General features: G+C 30.1%; 2 protein-coding genes and 2 long non-coding RNA genes across 5 annotated transcripts; all 4 read right to left on the bottom strand.

Annotated features, from left to right (window-relative positions):
* Window positions 1–3,360: 3,360 nt before the first annotated feature.
* On the bottom strand, window positions 3,361–3,993 carry LOC135959006 (uncharacterized). The gene is made up of 2 exons (XR_010576488.1): window positions 3,816–3,993; window positions 3,361–3,741 (listed from the first exon to the last, which is right to left on the bottom strand). It is a non-coding gene; the product is annotated as an uncharacterized LOC135959006 (long non-coding RNA).
* Window positions 3,994–4,452: 459 nt separating this feature from the next.
* LOC135957365 (uncharacterized) lies at window positions 4,453–18,960 on the bottom strand. 2 transcript variants are annotated; one of them, XM_065508099.1, is made up of 3 exons: window positions 18,837–18,960; window positions 4,914–5,093; window positions 4,453–4,835 (listed from the first exon to the last, which is right to left on the bottom strand). In XM_065508099.1, exons 1-3 carry the CDS (start codon window positions 18,895–18,897, stop codon window positions 4,621–4,623), a joined length of 456 nt encoding a protein of 151 aa, XP_065364171.1. In that variant the 5' UTR covers window positions 18,898–18,960; the 3' UTR covers window positions 4,453–4,620. The 2 variants fall into 2 exon arrangements, with proteins under 2 accessions (XP_065364171.1, XP_065364170.1); XM_065508098.1 differs by lacking the exons at window positions 4,453–4,835; window positions 4,914–5,093 and adding exons at window positions 12,319–12,614; window positions 12,688–12,867 and having other exon boundaries at window positions 18,837–18,956.
* Window positions 8,279–8,832, bottom strand: LOC135956204 (uncharacterized). Its single transcript, XR_010576363.1, has 2 exons — window positions 8,639–8,832; window positions 8,279–8,570 (listed from the first exon to the last, which is right to left on the bottom strand). It is a non-coding gene; the product is annotated as an uncharacterized LOC135956204 (long non-coding RNA).
* On the bottom strand, window positions 9,479–10,859 carry LOC135956535 (uncharacterized). Its single transcript, XM_065507068.1, has 2 exons — window positions 10,659–10,859; window positions 9,479–9,586 (listed from the first exon to the last, which is right to left on the bottom strand). The coding sequence occupies exons 1-2, from the start codon at window positions 10,857–10,859 to the stop codon at window positions 9,479–9,481; spliced, it is 309 nt and encodes a 102-aa protein (XP_065363140.1).
* Window positions 18,961–19,360: the final 400 nt, after the last annotated feature.

Genomic DNA, 19,360 nt, shown 5'->3' with positions numbered 1-19,360 from the left:
TTTTTTTTTCATTAATAAATTACAAAAAAATTTTAATTTAAAAAAAATTAAAAAACAATTTGGAAAAACAAAATTTATTTATTCTAACGCCTTGTCTCCATTTGCAGAGGAATACAAGAATTGATGGATTTTCTTAATATTGCTGAATTTTCGTTAAAGAAAACTTTCTAAAGCATTAAGAAAACAGTTTTTTGTCTCTCCTGAACACTCAAAAGTTTTTGAGTTAGCGGAACAAAATTTAATCCGTTTTTTTTTAAGTAAATAAATCGTCAGCACATGAGAATTGTTTTAAGATGTTTTCATTTATTTGTACTCATTTAAAGGGTTAATAATTTTCGATTATAAATTAAAATATGATTACATAAATATTTCATTGTAGCATGAAGTCAGTTTGTGACAGCTCCCCTCAACAGCGCTTCCATGAACATCTAATTCAAATATTTTTTAATACCCCATATAATGTGGAATACAGCCTAACATAATTGTGGCAATAACAGTTATTAAACCAATATCGGTGCGTCCAGCTGTATTGCAACCATCTTGGCCACGGCATTGTTTACAATCTTGTTTCTTTGTCGTTGATGAAATGTAAGGCGACAATGGCAATTTGCAACTGTAAACATTGGTATAAATGCAACTCCTGTAATAATACTCAGCAGTTGCTAGAATTAAAATGACATTAATTAGATTGCAATACACATTTCATTAATTTTGTGTTAACAACTTACTAGTTTTTATATATTCTCGGAAACAGTCGTAGTTGTGAGTAGTTGCATTTGGATTTACACCAGTGTGAAATTGTTGCAAATAAATCCGGGTATTAATTGCCAAGTTGGGAGTACAATCATATAATTGAGGCTTTTTGCAGGATTCTTTACTATTGCAAACAAAACATCTGGTAGAGTAACCTTTAAATAAAAAAACATTATATTTTTTTTTTTTTGCATATTTTAGTAAACTGTAAATCAAAACCAAATTTATCACCAGATTATTTAAACCTTAATATCCTTTATATTTATACTTAACTTGTATGAACAATTTTGTACCAAACATTCGATATACAATGTATTGAGGAATATTTCTTGAATAGTAAACAGCTAAGGGATTTTCGAATACTTAAAACTGATATATTTCAAGTAGAGTTATTCACGGAAATTTCCGGGACGAGAAATCCAGGGAATTCCGCAAAATTTCAATCCCGAAAACCCGGGAATTATTTTTCTTAACTTTTTATTCTAAAATATGATTAAAGCTTCAAGCCAAATGCAGAGGATTCATACAACTAAAAAAATTTAACCTAAACAGACCAATAACAAGTTCATTATTCAATTTATTCCATAAACTACCGAACGAAGTCTACATCCTTAAAATTGAATAATTTGTGATTAGGCGGGAATTCCCAGTATCCCGGGAAATTTCAAAATTAATCCCGATTTCCCGGGAAATGAAAAAGTGCGGGAAAAGAACAACTCTACTAATGATAGATATTTCGAAGTGCTTTGCGACGATGCACAGTGGCTCATTTTCGTTTTTCATCGGCCAAAACTCTGTAACTTTTGAACCGATAGAGATATTTTAGAAATTTTTTTTGGTGGACAGATAACTTCTTGAATTTTTCTCCAGTTTTAATTTCATTAAAATCGGTTCAGCAGTTGTTGCGCAATTTAAGGTTAAAGTTGAACTTTTAATTTTTTATAGCATTTAGTATGAAAATGAAAATTTTTTGTTTTTTGAATCAGCTATACTTATTAAAAAAGTTATCAGCAGATAAAAACAAGTAAGGAAGTATGTTCGGCCAAGCTATGTAGGCTATATAATACCCTACACTATAATTTATTTTCGTGAATGATTTTCGGAAGCAGGTCTTATATGGGAGCTATGACTAAGTATGGACCTATCGCCATGAAATTAGGTCGTGTGATTTACGTCTATATGGAAGTTATTTCTATTGAATTTTGTAATTATACCAACATTTTTAAGAGATTTATGCTCGTTAAAGTGATTTTCGGAAGCGGGTCTTATATGGTAGCTATAACTAGTAATGAACCGATCGCCATGAAATTAGGTCGTGTAATTTACGTCTATATCGTTAAAGTGATTTTCGGAAGCGGGTCTTATATGGGAGCTATAACTAATAATGGACCGATCATCATAAAATTAGGTGACATTAATTCAGTTTATACAACTTATTTGGAGCAAAATTTGTGTAGATACATATATAAATTAACCATTTACGACCGATAAAGAATAACTTCGGGAGAACATTTGTATGGGTGCTAGGTGAAATAGTGGACCGATTTCAGTAATTTTCAATAGACTTCGTCCTCGGGCCGAAAAAAATTTATGTATCAAATTTTATCGCAATATCTTCAAAATTGCGACTTGTACTTTGCGCCAGTCATATGAACAAATAAAATAAAAATAGAACAAAAATTTGGGAGTAATTTCATTCAAATGAAAAAAGTGTTCAACAAACAGGTTAAAACAGGTCAACAAGTATATATAGGCTTAAAGAGGACACTTTGGACTTTCTCCTGGTTGTAAAATTTGTTTAACCCCTTTTGACCCTAAGCACTTTTACTCCACTGAAATTCAAATTTGGCTAAAATATAGTACCTGAGAAAAAATTAATAACACATCAGGTATAAACGGTACAATGACAAGTCATATCATCTCTTAAAGACTATTATCCTACCAATATAACAAAAGAAAAATCATCCAATTATCTATAATAGTTTGCGAGTAATGATAATTTACTTCTGATCAAATTTACAAAAATCACATTTTTATAAAATGACATAAAATATTTGATTTCAACAACATGCCACGCACACAATTGACAATATTTTTATCTAGTTTTTTGGCTACCTTAGTTTTAATGTGTTTACTATTGAATGACATTAAAAATTTTGAAATCGGAGTTAACAAAAAGTTGGACTTTTGGCCGATGAAATTGAGATATATATCGCACGGTGGCGATGTACATATGTATATAAGGCAATAGTAAGTTGGACCTGCAATGGGTCCAAATATTTTTTAAACCGAATTTCTTATTTACCAAAAAAAATGTTTCCCATACATTTTTTTTCACTAATAAACTAAAAAAAAAAATTAAAAAAATTTGGAAAAAAAATATTTATTCTAAAGCTTTGTCTCCATTTTCATAAAAAATCGACTTAACCGTTTTATCCCTAAGCTAACAATTATCGCACTCATTCAACAAAACGGTATTATCTCAAATTTTTTTATTTTATCTTTTTGGCAAAAAACAATACATAACACTATCTTTCTATGTTATGTATTTGACGCATCAAAATTTTACCTGCTTTTTTTAAAGTAAATAAAACGTCAGCACATGAGTATTGTTTTAAGATGTTTTCATTTATTTATACCATTTAAAGATTTAATAATTTTCGATTATAAATTAAACTTAAAACATGGAATAGAATTAGAGGCTAGCAAAGATAGGATTTCATAAATATTTTATTGTAGCATGAAGTAAGTTTACCACTTCAATTATTTTTTAATGCCCCACATAACGTGCAACACAGCCTAAGGTAATTGTGGCAATAACAGTCATTAAACCAATATCGGCGCGTCCAGCTGGATTACAACCATCTCCGTTACTGCATTGTTTACAAAAATTCTTCTTTGTCGTCGATGAAATGTAAGGTGACAAAGGCAATCTACAATGGTCAACATTGGTATACACGCAACTCTTGTAATAATACTCAGAAGTTGCTAGAATTAAAATAACATTATGACATTAAATTAATTGCAATACACGTTTAATTAATTTTGTTTTAACAACTTACTAGTTTTTATATATTCTCGGAAACAGTCGTAGATGTGAGAAGTTGCATTTGGATTTACACCAGTGTGAAATTGTTGCAAATAAATCCGGGTATTATTTGCCAAGTCGGAAGTACACTCATATAATTGAGGCTTTTTGCAGGATTCTTTGCTATTGCAAACGAAACATCTGGTAGAGTAGCCTACAAGTAAAAAACAAACAACATTTTTTTTGCAGATTTTAGCAAATTGTAAATACAAACAAAAATTGTCACCAGATTATTTAAACTTAAATATCCTTTATATTAATACTTAGCTTGTTTGAATAATTTTATACCACACCTTCGCTATAATGAGGAATATTTCTTGAATAGTAACCAGCAAAGAGATGTTCGCATACTTCTAACTGATAAATTTCAAATCTATTAAAGTACATTGCTAAAGCTGGCGTAATCTACATGAGTTTACATCTAAACCAGCTATTTCATAAAGGCTTCTTAAATGTAGAATGGAGACAAGACTGATGATTGTTATGATATGGATTTTTCATTTCAATTTAAATAGTATTAATAGGCAGTTGTTTTTTGGTAGGTACTTTCACACTGGACCTTCTATATAATTTTTTAAATATTCCAAAATCAAACTCCAATTGAGCATTGCTTTCGTTTATTTAATCTCATTTGTTTAATTTATTTCACATAACATTTTAAAATACAAATTAGGACAGAACTAAAGGCAAAATTGAGAATAGAAAATAACTAGTATCTCATGAATTATATGACTGATAGAACAACAAAGATATTTAATAGCTATAATCAAAATATTATTTTAATGCCACACAGAACGTGTAACAAAACCTAATACAATTGTGGCAATAACAGTCATTAAACCAATATGGGCACGGCCAGCTGGATTGCAACCATCTCTGTCATTACATTGTCTGCACTCATGCATTTTGAGATCTCCCTCAGTGGACAATGAAGGCAAATTGCAGTCTAATACATTGGGATAAATGCAGCCCCTGTAATAGTTTTTGGAAGTTGCTAGAAATAGTCAAGTGAAACATTGATGGTCAAATATTTGTTTGAAACACTTTCAGTTAATGCTGAGTGACAACTTACTAGTATCAGTATTTTCTAGCAGACATTTGTAGGTGTTTGAAGTGACACTTGTATCAATGCCGGTATGGAATTTTTGTAGATAAGTAAGGGTATCACTGGCCAATTTTTGGTTACATTCAAGTAATTCGGGTTTTTTGCAGGAAACTCTACTATCACAAACATAACATTTGAGAGAAGTACCTAGAAGTATAAAAAAACCATTTTGTATGTTAGTAAGTAGTACGCAATGCAAGTTAAATTTCTTGAATGTTTTTAAAAATGTACTACTTAACTTTTAACTTCCTAATGTGATAAACTGCTGAGGAATATGTAGTGGCCATACCCCGTAACTTAGATTCAATTTTGAATGTAATAGATTCCTTAAAATTAATTATGGTAGAGAAATTTATGCTTAACAACTAACGAAATGCTTTTGGTCTTTGTTTTGCCCAGTCATAAATATAATATTTCTGAACATCAGTAAAGACTTTTTAAATTTTTTCACTCCAAACAATGTTAATTCAAACTATACTCTTCAAACATGCTCGACATAACATACAAAGTCAATATTCAACACGACTCAAGTAAATTGTTGTTTCTTCGAACAATGAAAAAATAAAAAAAATTATAAAACGACGAATGTGACCATAAATTCAACCAGGGATGGCAAATGGAATTGTACTTTTTCGACTGTGATTGTACCAAAACTAGGGTTCCTCCACGGAAAAATGTTTGCCGAGAATATTTTTTTGGAAATTCCAGTGAAATTTCGGGATTTTTTTAAAGTTACAATGAACAAATGAACAGTTGTAATGAATAAATTTGGATCGATTCCATTACATCCATTCATTCATTCATTTTGTTCTAGCAACAGATATTCAGTTGATAATTAAGCATCGTAGTTTAAATTATCGAATTTTTATCAGCCATCTAACATTTTTTAGCCACAGAAGAAAAACACTTAACATTACGAGTGTGACAAGACTAGTCAAATGCCGCTATTTCTTCTTTATTTCAAAAACTCATAAGTACACTCAGGTCTCGTTTTATGCGATAGATGCGTTCCAAAAAAATCGCATAAACTGAATTCGCATAAAACGATGCTCTAGCTTCATATAAAAATTAATGATTCGTTCCAAAATACTGAAAAACCGCATAAATTTAGATTTTAATTAAAAAATCAGAACAAAATCGCATAAAAAAATCAACAAAAAAATATATGTATTTATTTAATTTACTAAACAATAAAACCCAAATACGTTAAAAAATAAACAAAAATATAGAATTAATTCATTAATTACAGAAAAAGTGAAAATGATCCAAAAAAAAGAGCTAACACATTTTTTAAGGAAATTCTGTAAATATGTATGATTAATCTGAGTCACTGAATAATTGTCTGCATTGTTTTGGAATTGGTTCAACGTCACTTTCATCACTAGATGATATAATCATATTGTCATCATATGGTAAAATATCATTTTCATCACTAGAATTAATCAAGTGAATAGGGGACGAAGACAAAAAAATTTTAGGAGATGTAATTGCTTTTTTTCTTGCAAAATAATTTGTCATTAAACTTTGCGATTTTGAATTTTTAAGTTGCTTATGCAACTGTTGATATCCGGAAAACAGATCGAACTTGGTTTAATTTAGAAATGGTAAAAACGCTTTAAAAAACATCTAAAATTTCAAAATCTTTTAAAATTCTAAAAAAAAAAATTATTTAAAAACCGCATAAATTTGAATCCGCATAAAACGAGACCCTGAGTGTATAATTTTACAAATTTTATTGTTAATATTTCGGTATAATTGATAGAGAACATAAATTCGTAAATTGGTTTTAATATATTAACTGTGAAATAAATTTTCAAATTGTACCAAATGAGTCATTGGTGTAACATTGTACTTTTTAAGATCAAATTGTAACAAAAAAAGTACAATTGTACCAATTTTGCCATCCCTGAATTCAACACAATCTACTGAGCTTGATCATAGTAAGAACAACTAGTATTCTTCCTGACACAGCACAACATTTGGTTGCGTTGCAAAGACCTAACATGACAATTTGTTTGAGTTGGCATAGCAATACACAACACCATGTTCAGATGCACAGTGGCGCCTTTTCAGTTTTTACGTTGCAAAAATCATAACTTTTGAACCAAATAAGATAATGAAAAAATTTAAAAGGCATATGATAGATAATTGATCAACCTATGAAATAAATGTTCTACGTCTTTTAGGTGCCTACTTATGAGTTAGCAAAGTGGAAATTTGTGAAAAAGTTAATTGTGTGTGAAGTAAAATAAAATATTTTTTAAAATTTTTTATATTTTATGTTTCTTTTTAAAAGCTTTTATGATTTAAAGTTATTCCAAAAAAGATTTAAACTTTTTTTAAATTTATTTTTTTGTAAAATATTCCAGAAAAAATTATTTTTTTTTATACCCTACACCACCCACCTTAAAGTATACCGATCGACTTAGAAGCACTTTCTGAGTCGATTAAGCGATGTCCGTCCGTCCGTCTGGTCGGCTGGCTGGCTGGCTGTCCATGTAAACCTTGTGCGCAGAGTACAGGTCGCAATTTTGGAGATATTTCGATCAAATTTGGTAGATATTATTTTTCAGCTCAAGGACCAAGCCTATTGAAACTGGCTGAAGTCGGTCCACTATTTCACCTAGCCCCCATACAAATGTCCTCCCGAAATTGGACTTTATCGGTCATAAATGCTTAATTTATATATGTATCTCCACAAATTCCTCTCCAAATAAGTTTTATATACACAAAATTCATGTCACCAAATTTTGTTACATAGTTAACTTTAATATAGACATAAATCACACGACCTAATTTCATGGTCATCGGTCCATAATTGGTCTATATCTTGTGAACCAAAAATCTGATAGTAATAATAGCAGCATATTTGAAATCGTTGTATAATTTCCTGTAAAATATGTTCCTTCAGTATTTTTTTAAAGGCACATGATATTTTTGATTTTTGCAACCACTGTGAGACGTCGCAAAACAATCCGCGTGCCATATTTAAGTACAGAAACTGTTGACTTGTTTGTTGTCTTGGGAAAGACATATCCAAATTGGTATACTCTGCGTCCATATAATATTGTAAGACGATCTAGCTACGTCCGTCCGTCCGTCTGTCTGTTGAAAACAAGATAGGGCTCAAACAAAAGGAGCTAACAGACTGAAATTTACTTTTGCTTATAAGGTTTGTTTGGTATTGAAAATGTGCATGATCCGTTCATGATTTCATTTAGCCCCCCTGCAAATGTCCCCCAGAATACTGTTTAAGCAGCCATAAACATGTTCATTATATGACAATCCTGATAATATTAGTTCTTAGTACCACGAAATAATACTGTAAAGTATGGCGAAAATCATTTATGTAACAAAATTTCACTGTTTCATTTATTTCACTTACGATTTTCAATTACAAATAAATCTTAATCTACACATAACATACTAAAAAACCCATTACAATTGCTGCAATTACAGTCATTAAATTAATTTGAGCACGACCTGCTGGATTGCAACCATCTTTGTCACTGCATTGATCACATTCTCGTTTATGCTTGTTATTTGTAAAAGTGTTGTCTAAAGGCAATTTGCAGCCTTCAATATTGGCAAAGGTGCAACCTTTGTAATAGTAATCAGTGAAGGCTGCAATAAGTACAAAAATAGGAATATTTTAGAATCCACAATATGGTTTTCAAAAGCATATCACTTACGAGTTTCGATATTTTCCCAAAAACATTCATAGAATGGTGAAGTGGCATTGAAGCTAGCATCCTTGTGAAAGGCAAAAATATAAGTTCGGGTTTTGATGGCCAACTCGGGATTGCATTCTTTTAGTTTGGGACTTTTGCAAGATTTCTTTTCGTCACAAACATAACATTTAATTGAGTAACCTGGTAATTTGAAATAAAACCTGTGTTATATTTTTCATATTTTTCGGGTCAACACCAAACATTTATAACAGATATTGCTGGATGCAATTAAAGACAGAAACAGTAGGCCGACAATGTCACACAACATATTCACAATATGAAATAATAACCACTCACAGTTATATTATTTAGAATCGGAATCTTCAGGCATAAACCATGTTTAATCCCCATATAGAGGAACTGGTGGTTTGTCGATTCGCAAAGTATAAAATTCATCGACTTATACTTGGTCTAGTTGAGTTCTCATCTGGCTTGAACAACTGGGAGGAGTTCTGATCTCGTATTTATTAATTAGCTGATTCAGAAAAGTTTCTTAGATGTTACTCTATATCTAAGATGCGATTTCGGGAAATAATTTTTAACACTTTCATAAATACCATTTACATAAGCATTAAAAACATCACTCACATGATTTTCATTTAACTTTTTTCAAATAGCGATAAGTAAGTTACAATTCCAATAATTTCATTATTTGACTTTGATAAATTTTAACTATATTTCCTTAAGTTTTGCTAAGACGAATTATATTTTGTTTGTACTGGTTAGTTTCAAAGTATCATCATTTATTTAAGCTCAATCTCATGCAAATTTTCTTTCTAACAATAAAACTTTTAATCTCAATTACTGCCACACACGACTTATTACAAAACCCATGATAATTGCTGTCATTACAGTCATTAACCCAATATCAGCACGGCCGGCTGGATTGCAGCCATTTTTATCACGAAATTGTTAACATTCATAATTGAGTTTGTGAGATGTTAAAAAACCATCTAAAGGTAATTTGCAGCCCTCTAGAGTAGAATAGTTGCAACCTTTGTAATAGTATTTATTGGTGGCTGCAATGAATACAAGAAATTTTAGCATTTAATGTCCGGAAAAATTATATATACCATTTTTACGGATTATGAAAAATATTTTACAAAAAATTAAAAAAAAAAAATTTTAATCTTTTTCAAAATATTTTACAAAAAATTTAAAAATAAATTAAAAAAAAAAAAAATTAAATCATAAAAGTTTTTAAAAAGAAATATAAAAAATCAAAAATTTAAAAAAAAAAATATTTTATTCCCATAAAATTTATTTTTCCACCAATTTCAACTTTGTTAACCGATAAAGGCACCTAAAAGTCATAGAACTATTTCCAAAAACTCTTTTGATAGGTTGATCAATTATCTATCATATGCCTTTCAATTTTATTTGGTTCAACGAAAAAACTGAAATGGCGCCACTGTGCGTCGCAGCATAAAACAACATGAACTAGTAATTTAAGTAGAGAATTTGTCACTAGTTTGTTGTAGGATTGTTGTAGGTAGGATTTTATTATCCAGTTATTCTTATGAATAGCTTAGCATTTAATTTAGTTTACATAAAATTTTCAACAAAAAGTCAAACTTTTAATCTCATTATATTTAATGACACATACAACGTATTAAAAATCTCATTACAGTTGTAACAATAACAGTCATTAACTCAATATGGGCACGACCTGCTGGATTGCAACCATTTTTGTCACTGCATAGATTACATTCTTGTTTAAACTTGTTGGATGCAAAAAGCAATTAGCCGCCTTCAATATCGGCATAGGTCATGCGCGGATCCAAAGGGGGTGAAATAGGAATTACCCCCCCCCCCAAAACTGAAAAGTTTTCATATAAAAAATTAAAAAAAAAAAAAATTAAATTTTTTCCCCCCCAAATGGTTCACCTGCATTCGCTCCTAGCACAGACGCAACCTTTGTCGTAGTCATCAATTGAAATTTAGAATCTAAAAAAAACTGAGATCAAAACCAAACACTTACGTTTAAGGCAAAAGCATACGATCGGGTTCTGTTGGCCAATATTGTATTGCAATCTTTTAGTTTGGGACTTTTGCAAGACTGCTTGTAGACATAAATGTAACATTTAATTGAATAAAACTTGGGGTTTATGTTATACGCATGTAATTGAATAACCTGGTAATGAGGAATAAAACTAGACCGCACGTGGCCAACACCAAACATTTATAGCAGACAGAAATAGTAAGCCAACCATCTTAAACAACAAAGTCTGAAGAATTTGTCACTGCATTGATTACATTCTTGATCAAACTTGTTGGACGTAAAAATGTTGTCTAAAGGCAATGGTCAGCCTTCAATTTTGGCTTAGGTGCAACCTTTGTACAATAAAATTTTGCATTTAGAATCCAAAATACAGTTTCAATATATGTATTTGCGAAAATATTCATAGAGTGCTGAAGTGGCATTGGTGCTAGTAATCTTGTGGAATGCAATTCCATGTTCTGTTAGCCAACATGGGATTGCACTCTTCTAGTTTGGAGCTTTTTGTCATTACAAATGAAACATTTTATAAGCTGCTAATTAGGAATAAAACTTATGTATGTTAATAGCATGCGGGCCAATACACAACATTTGTAGCAGAACTAAAGTACGCCAACCATGTCACACAACAAGATCACAGGAATTTGCCACTGGGCACTGATTGCATTCTTGTTGAAACTTGTTGGAAGTAAAAATGTTGTAGGTGCAACCTTTTGTAATAAGTAGTGGCTGCAATGAATGCAATAAGATTTGTCATTTAGAATCCAAAAAATTTTAATCACTAAAAAACACTTAAGAGTTTTGAAATATTCGCGAAAAAATTCATAGAATGGTGAAGTGGCATTTGTGCTAGTATCCTTGTGGAAGGCAAAAACATAAGTTTGGATTCTGTTGGCCAACATGGTTAGCATAGTTTTAGTTTAGGCAGTCTGCTAAACTTCTTGTCATCGCAAATGTAACATTTAATTGGATAACCTGGTAATAAGGAAAATGCCTTGGTTTTATTTTATACTTTTATGGTAAACCAAACATTTGTTACAGATATGGCTGGATACTGCCACAGACAGGAGCAGTATGAAAACCATTTCACACAATAAATTCACAAGAAGAATAACTAAACAACGCCCTATAAATTATTTAAAATCCTTTAAAAAATTAAGGTTCGCAATACAATTTTAATTATTTGATAATGTTATTAATGCACACTGAAAAAAAATATAGTGTCACATCACTTTGACATGATTACGAGTTATTTAAAGATACTGTAATTATTTATATGGTTGCGGCTAACATAATGTGTTACAGTTAAGATTTATATGATTACAGCAATCATATATATAATTGTATGTGTATAATAATATGAGAGCAGCAAAAAATGATTACCACAAACATATATTTAATTACTATAATCATATATATGATTTCTGTAACCATGTTAATGGTAACAGTTAAAGATTATTGTGGCCGCAACCATATAACTAATTACAGTGACCATAATATTGTTGAACATCCCGTAGTTATGTCAAAATTATTGCTGTGATCACGTACAACTATATTTTTTCATTGGGTTGGGATTTTAGGAAGATTGCATAAGTTCCTTTAAGAAGTATTAAATTTTGTTTTTTGTGTTGGTCAGTTTTAAACTGTCTTCATTTATTTAATATGATACACATACACATTTTCAATAATTGTACAAAAAATTCGTTTTATCTCAATTTATTTACTGCCACACACGACGTGTTACAAATCCCATAATAATTGCTGCGATTACAGTCATCGGCCCAATATCAGCACGGCCGGCTGGATTGCAGCCATTTTTATCACGACATTGATTACATTCATGTTTGAATTTGTTCGATATTAAAAAATCATTCAAAGGCAATTTACAGCCCTCTACAATAGCATAGGTGCAACCTTTGTAATAATATTTATTGGTAGCTGTAATGAATACAAGAGATTTTAGCATTTAAAGTCCAAAAAAATAAGGAGTTCATCCTCAAAAAGAACTTACGATTTTCGATGTATTCACTAAAACATTCGTAAAATGCCGAAGTAGTATTGCCACTAGCACCCTTGTGGAAAGCTAAAAGATAAGCTTGGGTATTGCCGGCCAACATGGGATTGCATTCTAACTGTTTGGGTTTATTGCAGGTCTTCTTGTCTTCACAAACGTAACATTTGATTGAGGAGCCTGGTAATTGGGAATAAAACTTGGGTTTTATTTTGCATATTTGAGGCCATAACCAAAACCAAATGTTTTTAATAAAAATAGGGAAATGAAACCAGAATACAGAAACAAAATGCAACCCATGATTATTACTTTTTTTTAAACAAATACAAACTGCGAAGCTTTTGGCTTGTCTGCAGGTACACCCACCCAGAGATTCTGAATCTCTGGTTATCGTTTTCGTAACGATATATGTACTTTCAATTAATATAATTTTTGTATGAGAACTGTCAGTATATTTTAACGATAAAAAAAACAAGAGATTGAGAAAATGGGTCCCAAACTCTTTAACGGAATCGAATCCGAATCGAAGCACACCTTCGGAGCACACATATCGGAAACATATACCAATAAAATTATTTACGATTTCTTTAAGAATTAAAGTTAAACCATATGTTTTTCATAGTTCATCATTCTTTAGCTAAATGACAGGGGTTTTTATTTATTTTCCATAATTTGTTCAGTAATCTAATTAAGCTAAAAGATTCCATTAGAAAGCTTTTAAACTATAAATATGTTCATCAGCAGATTTGGTAAAGCTTATCAGATGTAGAGTGAAAACGTGTCTGAGAAAAGTCTGGTAAATTAAGCAGTATGTAAAATTGTATTTAAAATCAACCACAAGACATCTTCAATAATCGCCCACCTGTTTGGCTAATTTTTCATAATGTCAAATTATCCAAAACTATTGTGAATAACAGACCACTAACAGTGTTTAAAAAACTAGACTACAAGTAGCAGTAGCAACGAAAAACCACAAGTAGTCTAGTTAAAAAATTAATAAAAACTCGGAGTCAATAAATACTACTGCTACCTTCACATTTTGGTAGCAGTAGTTGTAGTAGTACTAATAAAAGAAAAATTTAAAAGTAGCAGAGTAATTTATTTTCTAGCAGTCATTAGTTTTTTATTAATTCTGCTACTTTTAAAATTTAGTAGTAATAGAAGTAGCAGTTGAGGTAGTAGAAGAAGTAGCAGTTAAGTAGCAGTTGAAGTAGCAGTTGAGGTAGCAATAAAATAAGTCAAAAATAAAAATCTTCAGCCAAAAAAGTATATTATGTGTTGTTGTTGTGAATGTATATTTGTGTATGTTGGTCGTGTTGTAAACAAAAGTTCGGCTTTTTTGTTATACACACAGAAAACACGATCTTTCTGTTAGCAACACGAACATCTGAGACGAATAAAATCGAATAATTCTTTCAAACTCTCTCAAAACAAAAACAACACACAGTGTTTAATTCTGTCAATTTTGGTGTTATGACTGAAGATTTTCTTTTTTGACTACTTTTATTGCTACCTTAACTGCTGCATCAACTGCTACTTTACTGCTACCTTAAAAATTAAAACTCGATATAGAGCAGTAGCAATGATTTGTATTTTTATGCTACTACTCCATTTACAATTCATGTTTTATTACTACTGCTCTGTTAAGAGTTTTACATTTTGAAGGTAGCAGTAGTTTTAAAAAAACGAGAAAAAGAAAAAAGACAAATGCTACTGCTACCGCTACATACACTTTTTTGAAGCAGTAGTTGTAGCAACAGTTAAAAATTTGTTAGTTATCGTAGCTTTTTAAACACTGACCACTAACAGGTAAATTCAGTTGCAATAGCTTCTTCATCTAGATGTGTTGAAAGGTTGTTTGGTATGACTTTATGAATAGTAGGACTTTGGCCAAACGACAGATATTTATGTTTAGGGCATGGGCGATATCCCTTGGAATATTATTCTTGCAACAAACTATATGCAACTTATTTGTCTATCACATACAAATGCCATTAATCTTATCTAAAATTAAATACTGGAAACAGTACTTCATTCTCATTAGCTTTAAAAACTGACAAATTAAACACAATCCAAATAATTTCATAATTTTATTGGTGGTATTTATTGATTAGCGTAAGTTTTATTAAAAAAAACAATACACAGGTCACATTTATCAATTTGAAATTCTTATCGGAAATTTATTTGATTGAGCATTTACTTCACGAGCACAATACCTGGTCATAGGATTTAATGAATGTGACAATATAAATAAATTGTTTGTTACTATTGGAATATATTTGAATTGCAACATTTATTATAACCTTGTTGTACTGTAACCAAACAATTGTTCTAATCGTACTAGTCTCGTGACTCGTTAAAAGAGTGAGATATCATTCAGCGTGACTAAATGCTAAAAACAAATTATACATTTTTTCTGCGAATTTTAACACAATCTTGAAGAATAGTTATCAATTATTTTATATTAATATTTATCAAAAAATTATTGTACACTATAATGGCTTACTATCGCCAACCCTTCCCCAATCTAAAAGAACCGATCAAGAGAGAAAAAATTGGTTCTTAGTAAAAAACTTTTTCATAGTAAAAAATCGTTTTTTAATGATAAATTGTTTTTTTATTAGGAATTAGTAAAAAAATCGTTTTATTTGAAAAAACTGTTTTTTTAAAAAATCAGTTTTTAGTGTAAAAAATGAATTTTTAATATAAAAATCAGATTTTTGGTGAAAAATATGTTTTTTTTAATATACATATGTATGTATGTATTTCTGAACTATTTCTATAAACCAGATCTAACAATTTTTAAACAGAGAAATTTTAATTGGTGAAAGATCTCTGTCATACAGGATTGTTTAAATGTGTGATTAAAAAAAAACAGAGTCAGTCGAGTCTCAAAACTCTCCCGAGTATAAATTTTATTTGATGTTACATTTGAGTCAGCAAGATATTCGAAGGCTTCGGAAAATATATTTCAATCAATACTTTATTTATGTAATTATCTCAATAGCTAAATTTCATCTATTTGATAATTTTTATATATTTTAGAGCAGAGGTCTAACAATATTGACAATAACATTAATAATATCCTAGATATTTGAAATTACAAAAATTTAAATTAGCAATCTGAAATTAAATATTAGAAAATTGACTAAAAAATGTTTTTTTTTTTTGAAAAATCGTTTTAACAAAATTTAATCGAAATCCGTAAATTTCAAATTGGTCTCCAAGATAACCGTTCAAATTTGCAATTTTAATCCTCATTTAGTGTCATTTCGATATTTTTTTAAATTTTTTGGAATTTCTTTAAAAAATATTTGGAAAATGTTGAAGATGGGATTTTATTTTGAAGCCTTTTGAGCTGTAAAAAAAAGACAACCAAAAAAAAGACAATATCTCAAAAATAATTAAGGTTTTTTCGTGCAAAATCGTCCCAAGCGATGAAGAGCAATTTAATTTTTAAGACTTTGCTAATCGTTAAAATTGCCGCATTTTCGGTTAAGAGAACCCAATTATATTGTAGAAAATGAACAATTGAACAATGAGGCTGGTAAAGCAGTGAATATTACTGGTGCTCGATATTGCGACAAGTTGGATGATATTGATGCGGATGACAAGACAGCCCTTGAAACTAGTCAGTTTCTGTATGAGTCATTTACCGGCCTAGATCGTTTGATTTAACATCATTGTTATTTGAGGTCAAAAGTCAATGCCAACAAGTCCACAAGCATACGAGTATTGAAGGAGGAAATTCAAAGCTGACTCAATAAAGTTCAGTGACATCCAAGCAAAATAGACATGGACAATTTTGATCAAACCAAAGAGTGCCTAAGTGCAAGCAAATTCATGGAGTACTTTTTCCCGATCAGTTGTTCTACGAGGGAAACGGGGGTTTTTGGATAACAAATTGTTTTATTTATCTCCTTTGATTTCTATGCACTTTGTCCAATGTTTCTCCAATTTTTGTATCCCTTCCAAAAAATAAGATTTGTCTAGGTCAACAAAATATGTATTTTTGGAGTCAATACTGTTTCCGGCGATATATTCAATCAGGTTTGGAAACAAGACATAGTCATTCGGGACTAAATTCGGAAAGCTTTGTTATACACAAGTGATCATTCAAAATTGAAACCACTGAGCCATGTGAGATGCCTATGGCTTCCACAATCTCTCGCACTTTAAATATTCGTTCGGTCAACACCATATCGCGATTTTCGTGAATTGTTTCGGGTTAGGGTTTTTAATTTCTCGACCTTTTTGGATTCCCGGGAAACGAGAAATTTTTTTCTATATTCCCGGGTACCCGGCTATTCATGAAATATATGTATAATGATACTGTAAATTAGGAATATTGTAGCCAAATTTCATATAAAAATTTGGCTCAATTCACTAAAATCTTAATCCGTAATTAAAGAATGTCAGCCTTTCATTCCATAAATCCATTCATAATATTGAATTATTTAGATTATGGTCAGAGTTATATTATGGAGTTTTATGGGGATTATTTTTGTGGAAGATCTTAACCCTCTAGTTCCTCTCTTTAGGGGTCAATTTGACCCTTTTATTGAGAAAATCAAAAAAGTCCTTTCAAAAAGGACATTTAAGGATTCAAATATTCTACGAAAATTTCGGTTGGGGTATCCAAGGATACCAAAATTGTAAATAAAGCTCTTTACGCTTAATTAGCTAAATTACACGCCACCTTGGGTCTCACATTTTTTAAAAAAATCAAAAAAAAATCTATGATCCGAATGAACTGATATTTTATTAAGAATTATAGGGTCACTTTCAGAATTAAAGGGTCACTATTCCGTTACAATCAAAAAGTCTCAATTTGTTGGACAGTGAACAGAATTTATTCAAACTTTGAATGATTAAAATTTTGTTAAATCAAATCATTTACAAAATTAATTAAAAAAATTGTATTAAGCCTTTTTTTACTAGATTTGAATTGAAGAAAAATGGTTGACCTGGATCGGTGCCAGATTTGAGTGAGTTGAGCAGACGAAATGTACTTTTTTCCAATTTCTCACCAAGTCACGAGGCCATTAATGGCTGTCAAGCTCAAACTAAATGACGCAGCTTGTTCAAATTTTGACAGATGTCAACAGGAGCAGTGTCGCCCTTTCAGTTAAGAGCCAGGAAATTTAAAAAGTCGCGAACTTATTGAAGCACCCTCGTATATATAACGCTATCTTGTGTAGTTTATGATTTAAACAATTTAATCTAATGGAAAAAATACTGTGTTTCCTTTTAAGGCACCCTTACTAAGTTCAAAAGGTACCATACTTATTAAAAATTTTTTGGATTACAATTTTTTTTGATAATAGAGTTTCGGTTTTTATTTAAAATTTAAACGAACAAATATAGCTTTTAATGCACTCCGTAAGTACTTTACTGATGCTCGCTTTTAAAACCATATTTAATTTCGAAGAAACATCAAAATATTTATGGTAAACTTGTGTCATAAAAGAATTCCCCTTTTTACCCACTCAAATTTCTAAAAAGTACTTTACTAACACACACCTAGAGTAGACAAATGTTTGTGTTTGTGATTATACATTTTTCTGTAGAAACGATAACGCGATTTCGAAATCAAACTCTTTTGATCATAGCGATCATGTGATTTAAAATAGTTAAATAGTAATATAAATATTCATATGAAAGCTCTATTAAGGCGATAAGGTGAATATGAGTAGATGAGAATAATGTCATTTAACCAAAAATCTTTACACCAGTTCAATATAATGATATTTTATAATTTAATTTATCTCTTAGAGATCACCAAATACCAAATGAAGTTTTAAATAAAAAAGCCAAAATATTTTCGATTAAGTTAATATTTACATAATTATCACTAATGGCTTTCTAACCAATTCCGATTACACATAAATATGAATTCAATTTTGAAGGAATATAAAACATTAAACACTACATTATACATATGTATATAAAATATGTAATACATTATATTCATTAATCTTAAGAATTAAAACTTTTTCCACAACCTAACCACATTTTTAATAAATTTTCCAAATTTTGAAAAAAAAAATCTTTAAAATTTTTTTTGCCTCCAATTTATTTTTTAAGCTTAATATAAATTTTTTCACTTTTTAATATTTAACAAATTTATTTAAAATTTTTTTACATACTTAGTGATACACAGCAGAAAGCTATTAAAGCCACACCAAACATAATTTGCTTTGAATTCATATTTATTTATTTTTTTCCTCTTTTAATTAAACCGCAAGAACTTTACTCGGCTATTGTTCGTCAATAACTAACTAAACTTAATGTGGCCAAAAAAACAATAAAAGATTATATATTTTTTATGGTTAAAATCCAATACAATATGATAGCTAGAATAAAAAATAAGGTGTGAGGAAATTTGATAACATATTGTGATTATTTTGAGGTTATCGCTACAAAACTAAACTGTTTGTTATAAATTCGTATGAATTAACAAACTGATATTTTTTATAAAAATATCGGTTATTTATTTAAAGAAATACATGTAAGGATTTAAATTGCTCATGAATGAATGTGATCAAAACAACTTCTATGTGACAGCTGTTCATAAAGGTAAGCAATTTATTTACAAATCCCATAAAATTTCGTTTGCATATTTGCAGGGATTTTAACTTAGAATCTCGTAATTCCTAAAAAATATTTAAAA

Source organism: Calliphora vicina, chromosome 4 (genome assembly GCF_958450345.1).
Source record: "Calliphora vicina chromosome 4, idCalVici1.1, whole genome shotgun sequence".
NCBI classification, from domain to species: Eukaryota; Metazoa; Arthropoda; class Insecta; order Diptera; family Calliphoridae; genus Calliphora; species Calliphora vicina.
Note: the sequence above shows the minus strand (reverse complement) of the source record. Positions and strands in the feature narration are given on the sequence as shown.